General features: G+C 56.7%; 1 protein-coding gene across 1 annotated transcript; it reads right to left on the bottom strand.

Moving 5' to 3' along the window:
* Nucleotides 1–5,505: 5,505 nt before the first annotated feature.
* STRIP1 (striatin interacting protein 1) lies at nucleotides 5,506–21,727 on the bottom strand. The gene is made up of 21 exons (XM_070396270.1): nucleotides 21,539–21,727; nucleotides 18,822–18,891; nucleotides 18,005–18,079; nucleotides 17,449–17,583; nucleotides 17,241–17,361; nucleotides 16,568–16,636; nucleotides 15,608–15,714; nucleotides 15,375–15,502; nucleotides 14,837–15,019; nucleotides 14,365–14,582; nucleotides 13,340–13,405; nucleotides 13,152–13,215; nucleotides 11,819–11,890; nucleotides 11,291–11,365; nucleotides 11,061–11,158; nucleotides 9,688–9,814; nucleotides 9,397–9,497; nucleotides 8,588–8,654; nucleotides 8,053–8,157; nucleotides 7,464–7,668; nucleotides 5,506–6,425 (listed from the first exon to the last, which is right to left on the bottom strand). Exons 1-21 carry the CDS (start codon nucleotides 21,719–21,721, stop codon nucleotides 6,178–6,180), a joined length of 2,517 nt encoding a protein of 838 aa, XP_070252371.1. The 5' UTR covers nucleotides 21,722–21,727; the 3' UTR covers nucleotides 5,506–6,177.
* Between the last annotated feature and the right edge of the window lie 557 nt (nucleotides 21,728–22,284).

Raw genomic sequence — 22,284 nt, 5'->3', positions numbered from 1 at the left:
AGAGGGCATCGAAGCCGGTGGACTTTTCCTATCACGCACTGGGTCCCCTCACCCACACGCTGGGCTGGAGAGACTCCGTCCTGCCTCCTTCAGACTCCGTCCGAGGGTCACTGTTGCCCCTCTGACTGAACTGGCTTCATTGGCTCCTCATCTGGGGAAGGCAGGAAAATGGGAGCAGGACAGGGTTGAAGCAGGGGATCTGGTGACTTAGGCCAGTGGTCGGCAAACTCATTAGTCAACAGAGCCAAATAGCAACAGTACAACGATTGAAATTTCTTTTGGGAGCCAAATTTTTAAACTTAAACTATAGAGGTAGGTACATTGTTAGTAACTTAATTAGGGTACGCCTAAGGCTTAGGAAGAGTCACACGCAAGGGGCCAAAGAGCCGCATGTGGCTCGCATCTAAGACCACCTGGGGCCTCACTCCCCCTCCCGCCACCAGGGGGCGTGCACCCAGCATCTGGCATTGACGAGGGCCTGGAAGCCGAATGGAGCTGGTGCTCAGGTCTCCCCTGCTCCAGCAGCCCCTTCCTCCTCCCCTGCACCCCTCCCCAACATGCTGTGGAGTCCTTCCCTCCAAGGGGCAGACGTCCTACCAGAAACCACCAAATGCTTGGATTCTCCTCCATGGGGTCAGGCCAGAGCTATGCCATGGAGACCCTACCTATCTCCCTTGGTTAACTCGTTGGGCGTTGGTAAGAAAGATGCCCCCACTTTTATAAAGATGCGTTTGTAAAAACAAGTGCTGCCCAGCATAATAATAAAGGGGCAGTGTTTTGGACCTGGTGATTGCGTATTTCAGAGGTGGGCACTAGGTAGCCCTAGGACTGGTCTGCTCAGGGCCCAGGCTGGGCCAGGCCCTCAAGGCTGGTGCCTGCCATGCCAGCCCTGTCGCCTGCCCAGGCTCTGTGTACAAGGTGCCAGGCCTCATTAAAAGGGCACATTGGTGGTGGGAAGGGGAGTGAATGGAAGACCAGCAAGCCCACTGAGGGCTGTGAGCTCCCCTGGGCAGGACCTCAGAGCCGTGGGGGTGGGGCGGCTCCTTCCCCCAGACGCCCCGGGAGTGTGTCTGGGCTGTGGGGCAGAGACGAAAGCCAGGACCCTTTCTTGTGGTTTCAGAGTATTACCCATTCTATCCTTCATCCCCACTCTGCCTTATCTCCACAGCCCGGAAGGCAGGAAAAAGCAGGGCTGGCCCTCCCACCCTCGGTAAATCCTACCACATTGCTCCGAGCTCAGCTCAGCCAGCAGCCCCGCCACCCCGGTGCCTCCTCTTCCATCCAGGCACAGAGAGACCAAGCACAGACTCCCGTGCTGGGCTTATTCCCAAAGGGGAGCAAGTCCCTGGGACTAGACGCGTGTCCCCAAGGAAACCCGTGCCCTCCCCTTCCCTTCGCTCAGGGCCTGGCTTCCAGCGGCTTCTATCCTCATTGCGACGCTGGCTCGGGGCTCCAGGTGAGTCCTGGTCCCTGAGGAAGGGAAGAGTCCTAGTGGAAGGGAGAGGCACCCAGCTGCCTCCACCCGCTGGTCAGTGACGGCCGGCACAGACCCACGTTCCTCAGTCCAGGGCTAAGACCAGAAGTGTCTTCCCACGAGGAGAGGCCAGCACAGTTTTGGACTTCGCGTCCCACCAAGTCAGAGAGCGTCGTTTGTTTTACAAACCACTCTGTGCCAGGCATCGTGCTGGGTGCGAGTAGAGCAGTGGTCAAGCACAGCTTAGAAACAGATGGAGAGAGGGAAGAGACCCGGGGAAGCCGAGGAAGTACAGCTGAGCCCGGATCCTGCAGTGGGAGCGGGAGGCGGGCAAAGGCCAGGAGGGGCCGGCGGGGGAGGGCACAGGGAGGCCGGGACCAGCTCCTGGCTCCCAGCCAGGGGCATCTGCCCACAGCTCATATTTTTCTGTCCAGTGACAGCCAAATGAAGGGAAAGCGAACTTTACAACCGCCCGCTTCACACATAATGAATATGAATGGGCATCTCGAAGCCTGTTCCCTGGGATTATCTGTGCGCTGACGGGTTCTCCCACTGCCTGGGCCATCCCAGAGGCCTGTCCCTGGGCTGGGACACAGACACCCCTTCCACCTGCTTCCCATTAGCCATTCTCCTGTCCCCTCCTCCACACTCGGCGTCTCACCACTAAGGCGCAGCCCCCAGGGCTCCAGATGCCCAGAGCCCAGCCTTACTAACAAGGTGAACGGTCGCCCTCAGCCCAGACCCCATCCTCCCCAAGGCCGGGCTGAGCCGCTAGTCACCCTCTTGGTAAAGGAAAGGGGAAGTGGCCCCTCCTGGAATCCCAGCTTTGAGAGAGCTGCTAGCCTTTGCTAAGCTCCTCTCTGCCCAGTGAGGCCCCCAGAGAAGCCCTAAGTCTTGGTGCTGGCAGGGCACGGGAACCCGGCTGAGGCGGGGGTGGGGGGGGGTGGGGATGGGGGGCCCCAGCCAGCAGGTTGGGCACCAGCATCAGAAACGGTCCTGAGAGGCACTCCATCATCCTTCCCACATCAACCTGAATTACAACCTGAAGCACAGACCCTCTGAAGCCTGACAGGAACAGAGGATGGCACCACCAGGAACTGGGCATTTCCTGGATTGGGCAGAGGGAGTACACACCTCACCACCGCCCCAGCCTCTGCCACAGGCTCATCCTGGCCGTTTGCACCGGGGAGGGGGGAGGGTGTGGGGGGGGAGGTTTGCTCTAGGGCCCACCCTTCCCACTCACCAACTGCAGGCTCCTGCCCAGTCTCTTCTCCAGAAGGCATGGGCTGGGGACAGGGGGGCCTGCGTGGCCCTGCAGATTTGTCTCCACATTATGGCTCTCAATTGCTTTAATGGCTGTCTATCAACTGTGAGCCAGCCCAGAACAGGCCCTCAGGGCATGCTGGTAGGGTTGCTGGACCAGTGGCTGACTCTTGAGAGTCTGTATTCAGAGCAGCGAGGGAAGGGTCAGGGATATAAGAAGGCCTAAGACACGGTCCTTGGAGGGGGTTTCTGTTTTCCAGGGGACACAGGAAATGAATGCAAATTCACAGAAAGTTCGAGTTGGAAGGGCCATTAGCAATATTAAGAATAGCCGCCAGCCCTAGACGGTTTGGTTCAGTGGACAGAGCGTCGGCCTGTGAACCAAAGGGTCCCGGGTTTGATTCTGGTCAAGGGCATGTACCTTGGTTGCAGGTTCCTCCCAGCCTGGGCCCTGGTAGGGGCTCATGCAGGAGGCAACCAATCGATGTGTTTCTCTCACATCAGTATCTCTCTGTCTTTCCCTCTCTCTTCCACCCCACCTAAAAATCAATGGAAAAATAGCCTCGGGTGAGGATTAATAATAAAAAGAGAATAGCTGTCTTTTATCTGTTGCTTCTTGCCAGCTACCCACTACTCAGACCTCACTACCACCTGCCGCTATTAAACCAGCTCATACAGAGGAGACAAGCTGGGCTGAGCCTGATGAGTTCAGGTCCCTCAGCCACTACACGTCGAGGCTGGACTGAACGTCAGGCCTGCCGACTCCCAGAGGGTGCTTGTTCCATAGCTGGCAGCCTGAGGCCAACTGTGCCAAGGGCCAAAGGAACAGCACAGCTACTGCTTCTCTGAGAAGCCAGTTCATCAGAGGGCAGACAGGAAGCCAGCCTCCCGGGAGATAACTAACAGGCATGGCAGAGGCAGCCGCACAGCCCACTGGGATCCGGGAGAGAAGGACGTTCGGGCTTGGACAGAAAAAGAAGACGAGGTAGCAGCAATAACCCCCAAGTTACCTTGAGGGGGCACATTTGGGGCACTCCAGAGGCCAGGCCAAGGTCAAGCTTGGGTGGCCACTCAAAGCCTGAATCAACTGACATTTGCCAAGATTCTCTCCTGGGTTCACACTTGAGCAAATGCTAAGTACTAAGGTGAATAAATGAGCAAACCAATGCTCTGCTGGTAAGTGCCGGGTAACAGTGATGAACAGGGGAAGGGTGGGGGAAGGAGACCCACACATTGCAAAAGAGACCTGGGTTTGCATCCAGGCTCGGGCTCTCACTATTCTGTGACCTTGGGCAAGTTCTTTACCTGTTGTGTGTCAGTTTCTTCATCTGCAAAAGAGGCGCTGCAATAATGCTACCTTTCAGAGGTACTATAAACGGAAACTACAGACAGACTCTCAGAGCAGTGGCTAGCGCACAGTAAGCTCCAGTGCGGACCGCTGGCTGCTGTGTGGAAACCGGGCTTTCGGGAAGCATCAGTATCGGCCCTGCCTGCCTATCTGGCGCCCCTAAGTGGTTAACTTTTTAAAATATATGTATATTTTTATTGATTTCAGAGAGGAAGGGAGAGGGAGAGAGATAAAAACACGAATGACGAGAGAGAAGCATTGATCAGCTGCCTCCTGCACGCTCCCCACAGGGGATCGAGCCTGCAACCCGGGCATGTGCCCTGACTGGGAATCGAACAGTGACTTCCTGGTCTACGCTCAAACACTGAGCCACGCCAGCCGGGCTAACTCTTGATTGACAAGTTCCCATCCTCAAAGTGATATGGCCACGGGGTTATCCGTCCCTGAGTGGACTGAAGGAGCACTGGGCCCTGAGCCTGGTTAGCAATAATTAACCTTTTATGTATCTCAGCCATTTACAAAGGGGCCTTCACAGACCCTGTCCATCTCATGGCCCAGATGAGGTACACGCCACAGAGATCGGTGGTCACTGGCTCCAAAAGATATTTCTGTACCAAGACTTGGGTTCAAATGGCCACCCTGCCACGAGCACACTCCGGCTATGACAAGGCTCCTCTCCCAGGAGGCCCCTGGCTCTGGCCTCCTCACCCAGGCTCTGCGGCCGTCGCAGATCTGACAGTCTGTGTGCTTGTTTGCACAGATACATACAGGTATTTACAGGCCTTAGCAGACCAAGAAGGAAAACGGCACCTCTGGTTAAGGAAACTTCAGAGGAGGGATTGGGAAAATCAACGAGGGAGAACAAAGCCGCAGGCAGGCGGGCTGAGTGACCGGGATGGCTGGGGAGTAAGAAAGGGCAAATCCATCTTACGGAGACTGTAACCTCACAGTACATACTTCCTCTAGGTCCTGGAGGTTCCCCAGAACACGTTTCCTTTGTAAGTCAAGAGCCCGAGATGGAACCTCCCACACTTGGCCTGCGGGGGAGCCAGGCGAGCTTCCAGCAGTTCTGGAGAGGGTGCTCCTTTATCAGCAACAGGAGGGGGAGATCCCAGAAGCAGAGCCACAGATGGAGCGAGGAGGAGGCAGACACGCCCAGGCTCTGAAGCCAGCTCAGGACTGTGATCCTGAGAAGCCTGGAGCTCCTACCGCATGCCATCAAACCCAGGGGCGCAGGACAACGTGTCACCCCGCAACCCAGAGCCCTGGAGTGGGCAACGCCAGATGGAGGCGGGAGAACACTCTGGAGGAGTGCCCCACAGAGGGCAAGGGCAGGCAGCCTGGCAAGAATCCCATTTCTAGACCTGGAGGACATGTTCAGGGGCCACACTTTCTGCAGACGAGGCCATTGGGATTACTTTTACTTCCTTTTAATGTAAACAGAATACACAAACACATTAAAAACCCCAACGTGACACAAGAGAACACACACAGGTTTATATATAGATATTTACAGACCCTCGAAGATCCAGCGGGAGAGGGCACCTCTGGCTATGGGAAGCTTCTCTTCCCACCCCACCTTGTCCCAACCCAGTGCTGAGGGAGCTGCAGGAGCCTCTGCAACTGCTTCTGGAGGAAACTCAGCGGGAGGCTGGGATGACACCAGAAACCCCCAAAGCAAAACCAGGACTCTGACTGTTTGGCTCCGGCCCCAATGCTAAGCGTCCTCCTCGGCAAGCTGGCTGCCAAGGATCTGCCTGTCTCCAGAAGAGTCAGCGTGGGCCCCGACATTCAGACGTGATGGGTTCCCAGCCTATCCCAGCTTTTCCCAGCCTTGGGCTGAATGAGAAACGAGCTGCAACCAACCATGTCCAAAAGAGGAGGGAGGAGGAATGGAGAGAGGGTGGCAAGCAGAGATGACGCTCCCAGGCAAGATGCCGGGACCAACCAGAGGCCAAGCCCAGAGCTGTCTGGGGAGGGCACAGTGAGGTGGTGCTGCCACCTGGAGGGGGCTGGGCGCACTGCAGTGAACCAGGACAGGCCCTGGGCACCTCGACACATCACCTTTCCTGTTGGGTCCCCTCCAGGAGCCTCACTGCAGCAGCTCTTCCCAGGAAATGGGCTTGGAGAAAACCTCCCTTTCTAACCAGAGGTCGTAGTTCATCTGGAAGTCCTCAGGGAGGTCCACCCGCTGGCCCAGGACGCTCTGCAGGCAGTTGTCCACAGGCAGGAAGTCGGGGTTGCTGTGGGCCCGGTCATAGCGCCGGGCGTTAAAGCGTTCAATGTTGGCACGGAGGGCACACTCCTCCGCCTGGAAGTCCCAAGGCCGGGCATCCAGGTCTGGGACAAAGCAGGAAGACATGGTCAGGAGCTAGGCCTTCCCGGCAGCTCCCCTGGCACTCACAAATTAAGGGCCAGGCCCCTACCCCACTTGACTCGATGCCAACTTCCAAGTCCCACCCTCAGCAACACTGACAGAACTTCTTTCCTGGATACAAGGGAAAGTCAGGTGACAGGAGAAAAGCCAGATCTACAGAGGAGGCCGCACTGTGGCCAAGTGGACCCAGCGAGGAGCCACAGGTATGACCCACTGCTCTGAAAGCCACCTGGTCCCTGGCTCTCTGGATCAGAGGAGGAGCATGCAGGTGCCTCATTAGCTCATTCTCTCGATTTCCTGCCCAGGCACGAAGTCACGGGGTGCTGGGCCAGGAACTGAAATGATGCGGCAGCGTGGCCAGGGGACACCTAGAAGAACCCACTCTGCCCAGGAGGCTGAGGCGGCTGCCCAGAGGGGAAGAAACACGCGGACACGGGACAGTTGTGGGGGTGCGGGGTGTGGGGGAGGCACCCTGCCAGAAGGCACAGAAGAGGGTCATAGGCTATATGCACAGACTGAGTGCCCCGTGTGCCCAGAGACCCGGAGTGACGGGCTGGGCTGCAGAGAAGCTGGGTCCAGTTAGAGAGAAGGGGAGGAGAAAGGGAGGGAGGGAGGAGGCAAGAGTGTGGGCCTCATACGCCACATGTGAGAGTTTGGCTCTAATTCCAAGGGCAATCGGAGGCCAGTGAAGGCCTTTCCTCGGAGGTGCCCGCAGACCCGCACTCTAGAAAGATCACTGGAGCAGAGTCTGAGGCTGGTCAAGAGCTGAGAGAACTTGTGGGCAGGGGGGAGAGAAAAGATGGGAGAGAGACTTATGACAATTTCTGGAAAAGGCAGAACTTCGAGGGAGGGACAGAGGAATGGGGATGATCAGACACCGAGTCTGGGCAGCTTCTCAAGGTCCTTCCTCACGCTCCCACCCGATTCCTCAGGGCGGCCTGGAGCAGAGGGGAAGAGGTTGCCGCTGCCCGACCCCCACAGCACCCACTTGCAGGCCTCACCGTTGCCGTAGGCCCAGTCGTCGTTGAGCCGGTGCCGCACCTTCTGGTAGATGGCAGACATGGTCTTCATGTTGCTCTTGCGCCACTGCCGCCCCAGGTACTTGGTCTGCACCTTGAGCAGCTTCAGCACGTACAGCTGCATCATGGCCTGCTTCACCTTCAGGGCCCGCTTCAGGATGGGGGCGGACTTGAACACCACCAGCATCTGGAAGGGCACGGGCGGGCACAAATAATGCCTGCATCACCAGCCGCTGCTCAGCCGGTTTGCGGTCATGGGCAGGATGACCAACTGTCCCAGCTTTCCCCAGACTGAGGGGTTTGCTGGGACGCGGAACTTCACAGCTAAAACCACCAAGTCCCAGGCCAACCAGGACCGCTGGCCACCCTAATTGTGAGTCATTTTGGAATCTGAAGCTATGAATTCCCCGACTTGTCAAGGAACCAGGAATCAGTCCTTAAAATACACGATGTGGCTGCAGGAAAGTGAGGAGGAAGGATACAGCCGCAGCAGCGAGCCCACCCCGGACCCCTGCTCCTGCTCAGGGGAGGACGGGCATGACACTCTGTCACAGGGTCCATGCTGACTCACCATCGTTCTTGAGTGTTTCCACTTGGTCAGCTTGTTCAAGATCCGGAGGAGATTGATACAAGAAAAGAGGTTCCTCCAGCAAAACTGGTTATTGTCGCCTGCTTCCTGCAGGGAAAGCCCAGGAACCACGACCCTCAGGGCAGGGGCTCAGCAGCTTCCAGGGTGGCACATGCATGACCTCAGACCTGCAGGTCTCCCTGCCTGTGCCGGCACCCACTCCTCTCCTCAGCCCCCAGGAAACTCCATCCCTCAGAGCTGGGCCCACAGTCCCAGCGAGGGGGAGAGAAGCAATTCGGCTTGGTGAGCGCTGGGTCATCAGCCCCTGAAGACCATGCTCCCAACAAAGGAATCCCTACCCCCCAATCTTTCTGCCCTATAAGGTCCCTCCCCGCCCTTGTATGCAATTAGTGCTTTAAAAGCCAGGCACTCGACAGGACCTCATCTGTGAAGACACCTCCATCCCAGGTGGGGGAGCCGGGCTCTGCACCACCCACCCCCACACCAAAGGGACAGCCGGTAGAGCCTGGCCACTCACCAGACTCTCCGCAGTCAGCTCTGGCAGCTCGTGCACCACGCAGTGAGGGTAATCCAGGACAGAAATGCTGTAGGGCAAGGGCAGGCAGGCGCCCACCATGAGCAAAGGCTGGGTCTGGCTCTGCTCTCCTCCCTCACTCGTTGGGATGCAAGCAGGATCTACCTTGCCTGCACCGCCCTGGTTTCCAGCTCTAAGATGAGGAAGCACCTGCTCCCAGAGAAACGTAGGGTCCCCCTGGCCAGAGACCAGCCTGACACTGTGTAAGGGGTGGAGACCCTGCTTTCCCCGCAGCCATGCACCTGGGCTGGGGGAGACTTCTTAAGGCAATGAGTGTATGCCAAGCCCCTCGGGAGACAGTGTCGGCTGATGACTTGCCCTGTGATGTACCACACTGATGAGCAGGCACTGCCAAGTACAGATGGCACCAGGCGAGAGGGATGGGGTCTAGGAGTCAGCAGACAGGGCGTGACAGCGCACATGGTTGAGCTCCCTAGGGAGAGCAGGCAGCCTGGCCTCCTCAAAATTAATTAATTAATTAAATTTAAAAGGCACGGGACAGTGAGGGCTGTACCAGAGCCTAGGATGAGACCCCTCCCACCCAGGCACAGACCGAGTCACGGGTCACTAGATAGCTGGACTGGGATTTGACACACCGGTGTTTTCCACAGGCAGGGACCGTGCTTCATTCATCTCTGAGAAGCCTGGCAGAGTGCTGGCCTAGAGGTGCTGAGTGGGTTCAGTGGGAGCGGCTACCTGGGAGCCCTGCCGTCTGGCCCCGGGCCCCCCTCCTGAGCCCTGGTCCCTGTCACCTGTTCTTGGCAGTGATGTAGGACATGATGTTTTGATTGAAGAACTTTAGAATCAAAGGGATGCAGTTGGCAAACACCAGGTGCTGGGCCATGTATTCAAACTGAAACCAACAGAAGACAATCAGCACACCCGCGGGGGCCGCCCGTCTCTCCTGTCTCTCCTCCCGGGATAGAAGGCCTCGGCTGGAAGACTGAGTCAGAACGTTTGAAGGCCAAGGCCTCCGTCTTCAGGCCTGGAGGGCAGCACTGCCAGGCCGTGGCCAGTGGACAGGAAGGAGGCCTGGCAGGTACCTGGTAGACGTGGTTCAACTTAAAGTGCTTGAGCAGCAGCAGCAGGACAGCGGAAATGGCCTTGACAATGACTTCTTTGTGGCGGTTCACATCCACGCCCAGCTTCATGCTCTGCAACACTGTGGTGCTGAAACACAACAGCCGGGTGAGCCCGCAGCTTGTTCCGCGCCCTCCTAGGTGCTCACAGGAGACGGGATTCCTGAGCCTTCTCTGGGCAAAGGCTCCCACTTCACCCCCGACCCATGGACATCTCAGGTCAGGCCCAGGGCTCCTCCCACCCCGCTCCCAAGCTCAGCATAACTCTCTTCCTGTGATGTTTCAACACATCCTTAGCCTATTTCCCTGCCTTTCCTCCACAGTGAACTTCTCAAGAGGCCCCTAAATTTCTGCCACTACAGGGACCGTGTTCCCACGCGTGCTCTGTGGAATACCACCACACGGCACGCTTCATGTTATGGGGAAAACTTAGGAAGCACTGAGTTAAATTAGTTTCTTTCTTTTTACTTTGAATTTATTTTTGTTACACTTGACGCAATATTATACTCATTCCAGGTGTATAACATAGTGATCAGACACTTAAATCAGTTTCTTGACTCAAGACTTCTCACTGTCAGTTTTTTAAGAGGAGGTACAGTATTTGACTCAGGAACCCCCTTACCAAGGACCATCACAATGGCCCAGTGTTCTGACACCCGCTTTGGTATTAGCCAAGCCCTGCCTCCAGCCTCACCTGCCTTTCACCCCAGACTCAAGGAGCCCCGCCACCAGGGAGCTGGGCGGGAGGAGCGGGCAGGCAGGAGGCCAGGTCAAGGCCACGTCCCTCTCAAAGGAGAACACGATCTCGATCTCGGTTTGTCCTCACATCAAACAGAGACGGTCAGTGCCCCAGGGAGGAAGCGCCCTGAGGACTTCACTGTCACCTGAGGCACTCACAAACGGCCCGCAGGCCGGGTATTGTGAACGGGGGAGCCACACCCAGCGGAGGCTCAGCTGCTGGCTGGCACGGTGTCCAGAAGCTGCATCTCCCCGTCCTGATGTCCCAGCCACACAGCTTTGGGGGGGGTTTGGGGAAATGTTGCCCCAGCCCAATTCACTCTGCAGAGGGGTGAGGACTCTCCCGGTCACTCAGGCATCCACTCAGGGCAGAGTCTACACTAGAATCCAGGCCAGCTGGGCTGACCTTCTCCCCAAGCAGCAAATCGAGATATTTAACCCAGTACTTATTTTTCTTCTGAGCCAGGAATACCCTCAACTTAATCTGCAGAGAAGTTGAGTCAAAAAAGGAAGCAACCTCCCAAACCTGAGGACTGAAAGGGAGACACGGCCCGTTCTGTTGCCCCACCTGTTCCACGCACAGGGGCGACGGTACTCACGGCATCTCCTCAGGCAGGACGTCGGCCAGGATGTTGATCGAGTCGGTTTTGGCTTTGGAGGTGGGGGCTGCAGCCAGCAGGATCTTCAGCAGCGCGATCTGGGAGGACAGGAGCACCCAGGTGCAGGCCTCAGCCCGGAGAGGTGGTCCCTCCGCAGGGGCCCAGGGGCAGGGCACTCAGGAGGGACTGGAGGCACTGGCAGGCAGGCTGGAGCCTGAGGAGGGACTCACCATGTACTGGGGCAGGCTGGGGAGTAGGCCTTGGTAGAGTGTTTCTGCAGGGACTTGCTCCACTTCCTCTTCTCCCTTTGACCACAAGGGTAGAGATTCAAGCCCAGTCCTGACAGTATCCTGAGCCAGCTGACTCGCTGGCTGGAGGAGGGGCTGTAAGCACTGATGTAAACAACGATGCGGATAGTGACAGCACACCTGACTGACAACGTGCAGGCACTTTCCTTGTAGGAAGCCCATTAGTCCTCACTACACTCTGTGAAGAGGGCATGATTATTATCCCCATCTCACAGGTGAGGAAACTGAAGCACAGAGATCCAGTCTCCTGCGAAGTTGTCACCCCGAGTGGTGGCGCTGGATTCAGAGGTGGTGACTGGCTCAGAGCCTGTGCTCTTCACCCCGGCACCCGATAAGCCACCCCTGCAGGGGGAGCAAGAGGGCAGGACCAGGCAACTTCGCGGTCTAGGCCCAGCACTGTGCCTGGAAAGAGCGGAGGGATCCTCTTGGCTGAGGAAGGCCCCAACTCACCCCTGAAAGAGGAGAGCGAAGGAACTCCTCCTCCATCTGCGCCTGGACCTCCGCGATCGACGTGTACTTGTGCTGGGGAGAAGGGAAGAGGCGCTGGGAACAGTTCCTACTCTCTGGCTGCAAGCCCCACACCCTGGCAAAGACCCGGGCAACTGCTTCAAACAATCTTCTCCAAGAGGGAATCTCCACAAAGATCCCTACTAACCTCCTGAACCCAAATTCTTGCCTAAGTGAGCAATTGCTTTTTAAAAAAAAAAAAAATTTGTTTTTATTGATTTCAGAAGGAAAGAGAGAGGGGGAGAGAGAAACACCAATGATGTGACAGAATCATTGATCAGTTGCCTCCTCAGCACCCTCTACCAGGACTGAGCTTGAAACTTGGGCATGTGCCCTGACCGGGAATTGAACCATGACCTCCTGGTTCATAGGTCGATGCGTAACCACTGAGCCACATCAGCTAGGCAGCACTTGCCTCTTAAAACCAGTATAAAAAGCACATAAAAGACTAGAAAAAAGCAAATTAAGGGAGAGAAAGGGGCTTTCAGATAGCTATAGTGACAGAAAAATTAGTCCAAGTAGAATAAAGTACTCGAGTATTCAGGATCAAGTACTCAAAAAGCATGGGGCCCACTCAGTACTAAACATTTCAGAAACATGTTCCAAAAACATAGACATTCACACTCCAGATGGGTTGTTAGGGAGACACCTCTTTACCGCTCTTGGTGTTCCTCCCCGTGGACAACATGGATGTGCAATACACCCCTGCCCCTCCCACACACCCCGCCTGGCTGACTGGGCAGAGGAACAGGACATGCTAAGCCCACCCCTTTCGCTTTTCTCTTGAACAAAAGCCTGTGCGCTCCTCTGCTCCTCGAGCAGGCCTGGTGGGCTCCAGCACTGCCTGGCTCTGGGTGGGGGAGTCTGCCTCATTCGGGAAGGCAGGGCTGGGACACCTATGGCTGCAGTGCCCTTCGCCTCAGTCTCTAACGTCTCTGCCAGTCTCAAAGCTGGTGTTTCTATCTCCACCTGCCTACTCCTCTATCTCAATTGCCTTAGAACTTGAGCAAGGAAAGGGGGCTATTTAGTGGGCCCCTAAAACTCCAACAGCTTCAGGTAATATAATCTTGAATGAGCCACCAATTAAGTCCCCAACCAAAGCTCAGCTAGAATCAGTAGAATTTACGAAGAACTGCTGAGAGGAACTGCCACCGTCCACCCATGCCTCCAGCCCAGGCTCCTTCAGGCCGACAACAGTCTAAATGGCTTCTCCCAACGGGCCGATCTCACTTCACTCACTTGGGACCAAACTAGGCCAAAAGCTCACACCACCTACCTGTTTCAGAGTCTTGATGCTTTCGTGGATTGGCCTGGGCAGCCCCACCACTGTGTTCGTGTCGCTGGAGGATAAAGAAGGCCCTGTGTTAAGCCCAGACATCAATCCGCCTGGGTCCCCAAACACCAAAGGCCAAGAGAGTGGATTTCTCGCTACTTTTCTTCAAAAGGAACTCAGATCACACTCACCTGCCCAGAGTGTAACCTATGAATTTGCTGCGGCTGGACTCGAGGAACATCTCAATGTCTTTCTCTCTGCCCAAGAGAGAGAGAGAGCAAGGCTTTTACTAAATGTTATTTCAAGGTGTCATGGTTAATAAAATACAGAACATCCAGAAATTGTGGAGGCAGAAGAAAAAGTCTCCCTCAACTGTTTTTCTTTATGGAAAAAAACCCTGAAACCTTCAAGGCTATTTTAATGTCCTTCATAATGTTGAATCAATGACCTGCAATTATATTATGTGTAACTTGTTTACAGTACTTGTAAAATTAAAGTGATACATTGAATTAAAAGCATACTTTATTCAGATATTAAGACCTTTGTCAACAGAACTCCTCAAACACTTAAAATTTTTACAACGAGAGCTATAAGCTACTGATTTTTTTCATAAGTCCCATTTTCCTGTCAATCAGTGTATCCTGCATTTTCTGAAGACTTGTGTGTTTTCCCATCACGGATCACGGAAAACTGGGGCTTTACCTGGATGGAGAAAATGACTTCTATATCCTCTCACATGTCCATCTAGTTCTTAAGTTGGAGCCATTTCAAACAGACATCATTTCTATATATCAAGGTGCCTTCCCGCCCACTGATTCATGCACATATATCTCAATACCTGAATTATGGCTCTAAAGGAGCTATTCCTTAATCTATCACTTTTCTGTTAACCACATACAACCTCAGGGGGGTGGCAATGGGGTCACTTAAATGTCCTTGTTCTCATTTTTCCCACCCCCTTCACTTGTTATCATGTCTACCCAAGAGCGAGCTCCGATTACCACTCCAGAGCCACACAAGGGCCTCTTTGTGCAAGGCCAGCCAGGCCAGCCCCCAAGACCCGGGCCAGCACAGGGGACTTTAAGAGAGCCTCATCCCAGAGCCAAGCCCAGCCTGTCCCAGCAGAGGACCTCACGTGACCCAGGCCAGGTGCCAGGCCTGTGGGTGTGAGGGCCCTGGTTTTAGGCCAAGAGCTTTCCAAAGGTCTGAGACTCACCTGACCTTGGGCGCCCATGGGAGCCCCTTTGGGCAGGTAAATCTGTCAGTCTGGGGGTGCTGTAGTGGGGGAGGCATCACCTCGTCCCGCTCGAGGGGGAACGTCTCCCCCTCCAGGCTGTTGTCGTCATCGTTCTCTTCTTCCTCCTCTCGAGAGTCGTCGGCCTTGTAGGGGTCCCGCTCGTTGAAGGCGTCCAGGTTGTCCTGCTTTATCAGCGCCTGGAGACGGGGGAGAGCAGACGAGAGCCCACTGAGGAACCAGAAAAGGCCGAGGAAGCTACAGAGGCTGCGACACAGAAAGGGCAGTGAGAAACCAGACAGGAAGTCAAGGTTGGGACCAGATGACAAGTCATTCCTTGCCCTAGTCCCTCCTGAGACCCACTGTAAGCTGGGACCCTGCACTGGGGACAGTGACCCTGCCTGGAGGCCTTCACCTGACCAAGCCGTTCAGAGGCCGTTCCTGTCGCCCTCACCTTGTGCTCCCGCCGGCCCCGTTTCTGCTGCTGCTCAATCAGATCGGAGGCAGATGCGGGCGGCGAGGCGGCCCTCATGTTGCGGATCACTTTGATGCTGTCCTCAGGCAGCGGGGGCAGGCCCAGCATGGTGCGCTTCTCGGCCTTCATGCTCTGCAGCTCCTCAAAGCCACCCAGCGTGCACTGCATCAGACGGAAGCAGGCCGGGGTCAACATGCCCACAGGCTGTGCCAGGCGCGAGAGCACCCATGCCATCTTTACAGAGACCCTCTCGACCTCTGAACAAGGGACTATATCCACCCCAGGAGAGTTCAGTGAGGCTGGGAAGGGAGAGGAGAAACGGGCTGATCGAGCCTAGTGCACACGCACGCTCAGCTCTCTGTCTGCCATGCTCTTCATGTAAAAAGGAGACTGGAGAGCCTCGCCTGCAAGCTCCACAGGGCTGGCCCCTTCTGAGAGGGAGGGTGACCCCCAGGGGGAGTGGTCCAAGCCCCTCTCCGGCCCTGTCCCCTGGCTTCCCCTTCCAGGAGGCGCTCACCAGTACTGTCTTCCAAAGCAGCAAGAGAACCTTCTTCATGGGGAAGTGAGGGGCGTGGCCACTGCAAAATTTGGTCACCATCCCAAACAGCATGATGGCGAATGGCTCGTTGTTGTACAGCGGGGAACCTGGAGGTGACCACGGTGTCAGGAGCACACGCAGGAACAGGGCCCTCCCAAGCCCACCAGCCTCAGCACCAGGAGGGGCCTCCGGACAGGACCCAGGGGTCCTACCCAGCTCGGCCCTGAAGGTCTGGCGCATGGTCCTCCACTCGGCCTTATCGCCCTCACACTCCTGGTGGACGGTCTCCACAATCAGGTACATGATGTTGAGCAGGACCCTGGGGGGGCGATAACAGGGCGGAAGGGGGGGGTGTCAAGGGAGCCCCTTGGCTTCCTCACGCCCACTGACACGAGAAAAGCCTGGGCACCAAGGCTGGCAGATGGGAGGGCTGTTAACCGCCAGGAAACTGAGCGTCCCACAGAGCATGTGGGCTTCTTTCTGTCTCATGTTGCTAAGGTGGGACCCGATCTGTTCTGTATTTCGATGTCTAGCAAAGTGCTCGCTCAAAGCAGGTGCTTGGCAAATGGCTGCTGAATGGATTAATGTGAACAATGACCACAAAATTTACTGCCCTGAGCTTCCTGGAATGAAAAAGACCCAGCGGTGGGAGAGAACAGGGTGGAGGTGAGAACAGGATGTGTTTACCACGGTGGGTGCAAATCAGGAGCACGCAGGGTGATGCCCGGGACCCTAACTACAGCGAGGACACCACCAACACCCAGTCTGGAAACTTCCAAAGGCACAGAGACAGGTTCTACTCTTCACAGATGGGGAGGTGCTCTTGCTCTTGAGCAGCTGCGATTACTTCCTGTGCAGCCATGAGCATCTTGAACTGTCAGGACTAACTCTACGCAGGTGGGGCAGCTGGGTGTGAGAAGGTGGGAATGTGAGGAGTGGCATCCAGCGTTCCATCCAATAGAAAGGCCCAGGGCATTCTCAGCACTGCGGTCCTATCACATGATTTCCTCTGGGAGACTCAACCCAGAGCCCCGCCCGAGAGAGCCCCGAGCAGGGCTGACTGATCCCACCCCAGGTGAGTGTGTGAGAAGGACGCGTACAGGGCCCACACCAAGTAAACCCAAGGACGCCCCAAGCCCTGCTCTGACGCCACTCAGGCTAACCGGCCTCACCTGAGGTCCGTGCTGTCAGCCAGGGAGATGGCCGGCTTCCTCACTGCGCTGCTGCAGGCGGCGCTGTTGCTGCAGGAGAGACTGAATCAGTGCTGCCCCAGAGGGAAGAGAGGGTCCCCTTGACAAGGGCTGCCCCACCAGGGATAAAACACTGTGACACGCTTAGACTCAGGCCCTGCACCAGATCCTCAAGACTGGTTCCAGCCCTAACCGGTTTGGCTCAGTGGATAGAGCAGCCGTGGGCAAACTACGGCCCATTTGAAATGAATAAAACTAAAAAAAAAAAAAGACCGTACCCTTTTATGTAATGATGTTTACTTTGAATTTATATTAGTTCACACAAACACTCCATCCATGCTTTTGTTCCGGCCCTCCGGTCCAGTTTAAGAACCCATTGTGGCCCTCGAGTCAAAAAGTTTGCCCACCCCTGGGATAGAGCATCGGCTTGCGGACTGAAAGGTCCCAGGTTCCATTCCGGTCAAGGGCATGTACCTTGGTTGCGGGCACATCCCCAGTAGGGGGTGTGCAGGGGGCAGCTGATCGATGTTTCTAACTCTCTATTTCTCTCCCTTCTTCTCTGTAAAAAAATCAATGAAATATATTAAAAAAAAAAAAAAAAAGACTGGTTCCATAAGCTCCCCCGTGCCCCTTGCTCGGGCCCCTTGGGACTCACTCTATTTCCATGTTGAGCAGCTCCACCAGCGCATGGAACGTGCCTACCTCCAGGAGCAGGAAGATGTTGTAGCGCATCCAAAACTGCACCTCCGCCTCCGAGCTGCACTCCCCGAAGGTGCCTGCAGACAGGGCACAGCTCAGAGCCCTGCCCGCATCCGACTGGCCAGGTCACTGAAGGGACCCGCGCCCTGGGGTCCACTCAGTACCTTGGGCAACGTAGAGAATTGCCCGGGCCACCTTGAGTCTCTTCTCCCTGGCAGTGACTTCCAGGCCGTCCAGGAGCCTCATGGCGTGGGTCCGGTGCTGGTTGGTGTCCAGCTCGGTCCACTTCTTATCGGTCACTGCAGGGCAAGAGGCCAGTTCCACCTGAGGCCAGACAGCCTCACAACGGCCTGGCACCAGCTAAGCCACCAAATGCAGGCCTGCCTCGGGACAGAGCTCAGAGAGCCAGTCACTCTCCCCAGAGGGCTAAGGTCCCCCCACTGCCCTAGGAACCTGACTTTCCAGACTGAAACAATGCTATTTTTGCTGCAATTTTAAACACATCAAGTTTCTTCTTTTCCTGAGACTCACATTCTGAAAAGCCACCATCAGAGGACTTGCAAGCCCACCCTGAATGGCACATCTGGCCTGGCACAGTCATGGCTCAGCCGGCTTTGCAGGCCGTCGGGGATGACTGAGGTCACTGAGATGACTAGGAGGAACCCTGCAGCTCTCATGACACGGGTGAAAGGAACCTCGATGTGGAGGGAACCATCTCACCATGGAGGCGGAAGTCCTCCTCGAAGCATTTTCGGTTCATCAGGAATTCTGGCCCCTCCGTGTAGCTGTAAAGCTCTGGCAAGAACAAAGTCTCATCAGCTCTGTGTCCACATCCCACACCGGGGCTCACACGCAGCAGAGAAGGCAAAGCGTCTGCTTCCCGGGCCAACTCCGTCCCGAGTTGCAGTCACTCCTGGACTATGTTCTGTAACGACTAGGGTCTTAGTGTTCTGGTGAACAGGACAGAGAGAAAGCTGACTTTCCCTGCAGCTGACCCAGAATGCCAGTGCAGCCTAGATGCGGGGTGGCCCCACCTGGTGCACATGGACCCCAGCAGGCCAGGCCAGTGGCTGACTGCCATCACAAACGTGTCTCTCAGTGGGTGCTGCCTTCTGAAGAGTACTGTACCCCAAAGCCTGTGGAGCAGCTCAGGGTAACCTCACGTTACACAGGAGCAGCAGGGGCAGCGACAGATGTACGCAGCTGCAAACACCCAGTGCTTGCATTCCTCACCACTCACTGCCCTAGGAGAGACCCGTCAGGGGACCGTGTATGGCCAAGGAGCACCTCTGTCCACACGGGGACTGGGCCACAGCCAGCAGAGCCGACCACCCAGAGATGCTTCATTAAAGTAAAGGACAAGCCAAAGCTATGAGACACACAGGCTGGGCCCAGTAATTAACCTGTTTTATACACATCATTACTGACTGAGACTAACTAGGAGGGAAAGTGGACTCCAAAATGGCATTCACTCTTCATTTTATTAAAGACCAATAAGGTAAAAACACCCCCAAAGAACACAAAGGTCTATCTTTACCCGACAGCTCGGCCGCCCACTTGTCCGTGTCAGCATACTCAAACTCCAGGTCCGGAGACTCGGAATAGCCCTGTTGGGAACAGGAGAGATGATACACAAGGTCGCTGCTTCCCAAAGGAAGAAACACGCGTGCTTCCAGAGACACTGCTGTGCTAAGGACACCACCGCCGCCACTCTTCCGATGTTTTATCACATTCGTCTCCCGGGCTCCAGCACCTGCACGATCCTTCAGAGCACCTGTGACTCACAGTGCTACAGGGGCAGGGGTATTGTTAATGCTGCCTCCTTGGGACTGCAAGTTCCCTGAGAGGCGGAACATTGTCCATTTTGCTCATCATGGATTCCACAATGCCCAGCACTACTTGCCATGAATGAGTGCGTGAGTGAGTGAATAGTTTACTCAAATAACTACTTGCTGGATGAATGAACACAAAGCTTCTATGCATTCCATGCAGGGAATGACCATTCACGCCATCTGGTGCCCAGATTCCGGCAGCCTCACTTTTCTCTGGCTAGTGGGCTGTCACCAGCCAGGACAGCACGAATATCGACCCCCTCAGCCTTCTCTCACATTTCAGTGAGAACCAACAGGAAGGCAGCAGCTGAACAGAACGGCTTCCCTCCCCACCGGAGAGAGTGTGACAAAGAGAATCATTTCACTGCTGGGGACAGGTGATCGCTGAGCACACACCGTCTGGGAGGCCTTCTGGGAAGAGGACGTGGAGACACAGGTGAAGTCCTCAGGCCTAGCTACAAGCTCCGTGGGAAGACAAAGGCTGCCCACCCACGAAACCCGGTAACGTGCCCACAGACACTGAGGGTGACATGAACTCCCCTTCCTAGTCAGAGGCAACAGGGGACACGTTCACAAGGTACTGAACTTCAGCTCTTCATTTATCCTCCCATTGCATAAATCTACCTGGAAGGTTTTTGTTGTTAATCCTCTCAAGGTTTTTCCAGTCATTTTTAGAGAGAGTAGAAGGGAGGGGGGAGAGACGCAGAGAGAGAAATACTGATTTGAGAGACATCAATTGGTTGCCAGAATCAAACCTGGGACCCTTCTTTTCATTTAAAAAAATATATATTTTTTAAATTTATTTCAGAGAGGAAAAGAGAGGGAGAGATGGTAACATCAATGATAAGAGAGAATCACTGATAGGCCGCCTCCTGCACACCCCCCACTGGGGACTGAGCCCGCAACCCGGGCATGTGCCTTGACTGGGAATCAAACTCGGGACCCTTCAGTCCACAGGCCGACGGGCTATCCGCTGAGCCAAACCGGCCGGGGCTGCCCGGAGGCTTTAGGGCACTAATGAAAGTTGGGCAGCACAGGGCGGGCTCCCAGCAGTGCCGCCCGGTCCGCCAGGCCCTGCCCCGGCTCCCAGCTCGAGAACCAGAGAACCAGCCGAGGCAGCGTGCGCATCTCTATGAACACAGGTCTCTCGGCTCAAATGTGCTCACCCACTGCCCTGCCTTGAGCTGCGCCCAAATGGAAATGAAAGGGGGGGAAGGGAAATGTAAATGCGTCGCGGGGTACTGATTTGAGCATCACGGCTGCTTAAGGAAAACGTAAAGCTCTCTGCAAACTGCAAGTCCTCTCAGGATGAAGGCGGGTCACCCCACCGCTCCCACGCCCCCCACCAGCCTCTGCGCACGGGCTCCTCAGAGGAGGTTTCTTTGCTTTTCCAGTAACTCCCTGAGCGCAGGGGAGTGTCTGCTTGGACCTGCCAGGCTTGGACCTGCTTTACTAGCACCAGAGGCTGCACGAGCCAGTAGGACCAGGGCCGGCCTTCGCAGGTCCAGGGTGGTGCCCTCGGTCCCCACAGGCGGTGCCCACGCCGGACAGCGAGGCGCCCTCCCGTCCCTCCGCGCCCGCGGGGCGCCCGCGCAGAAGGGCTCTGGGAACGCGCCGGGAAGGAGCCCCGCGCGCGGCGGCGGGAGCGTCTCATTCATGAATCCTCCCGGGCGGCGGTGGGAGGAACTCCACTCGGGCGAGGCGACGAGGCGGCTCCGGGCTACGGTGCCTGCGGAAGGGGAGGCGCGGCCCCCCGGCCGGAGAGCAGGGAACGCCGAGCCCTCGCCCCGGTTTACTAATGGGCATTTCTCATCTTGAACCGTTCAGCTCGGGGCGCACCGGGCCCCCCGACCTCCAGGCGCCGTCGCAGCGGGGCCGACCCTGTCCCTGCCCGGCTCGGCTCGGCTCGGATGGAAGGTCCCCCTCCCGCTCTCGCCACCTCTGGGCGCCGTGATGCTACCGGTGGTCAGGGGCCCCGTCCGGCTCCGCGGCCCCGTCCCCGCCGCACTCGCCGGCCACAGCGCTGAGCGCCCGCGGGACCAGAGCAGAGAAGACCGGGGTCGGGGTCAGCCGCCCGGCCCCCCCGGGCGTACGCGGGCCACCGACTCTTGGCCCCCGAGCCGGGGCGGGGGGCGGCCCCCCAGAGGCTGGGGCTCCGAGGGCGCGGCCACGGCTCCGGCGCGGGAGGAGCGAACGAGCAGCCACAGGCTCCCGGCGGCTCTCCCGGGCGGGGAGCTCGGGGCGCGGACCCGGCTTCACGCCCCCGGCCCGGGGCGCCGCCTCCCGTGCTGCCCCCGTCGCTGTGAAATGACAACTCCGCTGCCAGGTCCCGCCCGGCCCTCCGCGAACCCAGCGTGGACCCGAGAGCGGCGCGGGCCCGCGCCCCCCGCCGCCGGCTAGCCTCGCCCCCCGAGCTCCTGACCTCCGAGTCTTTGCGCTGGTTGCGGTTGAACTCTCGGGCTTTGCCCCCCGGCAGGAGGCCCGCGCCGGCCCGCGGGGCCCCGGGCGGCGGCGGCTGCGCCGCGGCGGGCGGCGGCGGTGGCGGCGGCTGAGGCTGCTTGTTGTTCATGATCAGCGGGCCGGGGCTGCCGGCTGCGGGCTCCATCTTGCCTGTTCCACACCCCCAGCTCAATTCCCGCACAGGAGCCGCGGTGCCACTCTCGCGAGATTTTTCCCAGGAACGCTCCCCGGCCGCCATATTAGGTGTGGCGGCAGGCGCCGCCGCCATCTTGGCTGCCCAACACCTCGCGAGATTCCCTCTGCCTGACGGCTCACCTTTTTCGGTCCTTCTGGTTTCCACTTATTTCAGTCCCAGCTTCGGTGTCCTTTATCCCTCAGTTCCTTCAGTCATTTTAGTTGTCCCCCAACTTCTTTTAACATGGCTTTCGTTGCATTTGTCACTTTTACAGTCCTGTTCAGCGCTTAGGGGGACATAGTGAACAAAAGGAACACGTTCCCAGCCTCCAGGGAGTTTACTTCACAAGGGGTCGATATGTTGAATGAATCAATAAAACAGAGCTGTGACAAGCACTCATTCATCATTTATTTGACAAACACTTTTAATATCTCCTTTATACTCGGTTAATTGCACCACATAGTGCCTGTAGGAGACAACGAGCACAGATAGATGTTAGAAAAATGGGTGCAGGGAAGAAACCAAAGCAGCGG

Source organism: Myotis yumanensis, unplaced genomic scaffold (assembly GCF_028538775.1).
Source record: "Myotis yumanensis isolate MYYU_CA2020_CCGP unplaced genomic scaffold, mMyoYum1.0.hap1 SCAF_17, whole genome shotgun sequence".
Taxonomy (NCBI): Eukaryota; Metazoa; Chordata; class Mammalia; order Chiroptera; family Vespertilionidae; genus Myotis; species Myotis yumanensis.
Note: the sequence above shows the minus strand (reverse complement) of the source record. Positions and strands in the feature narration are given on the sequence as shown.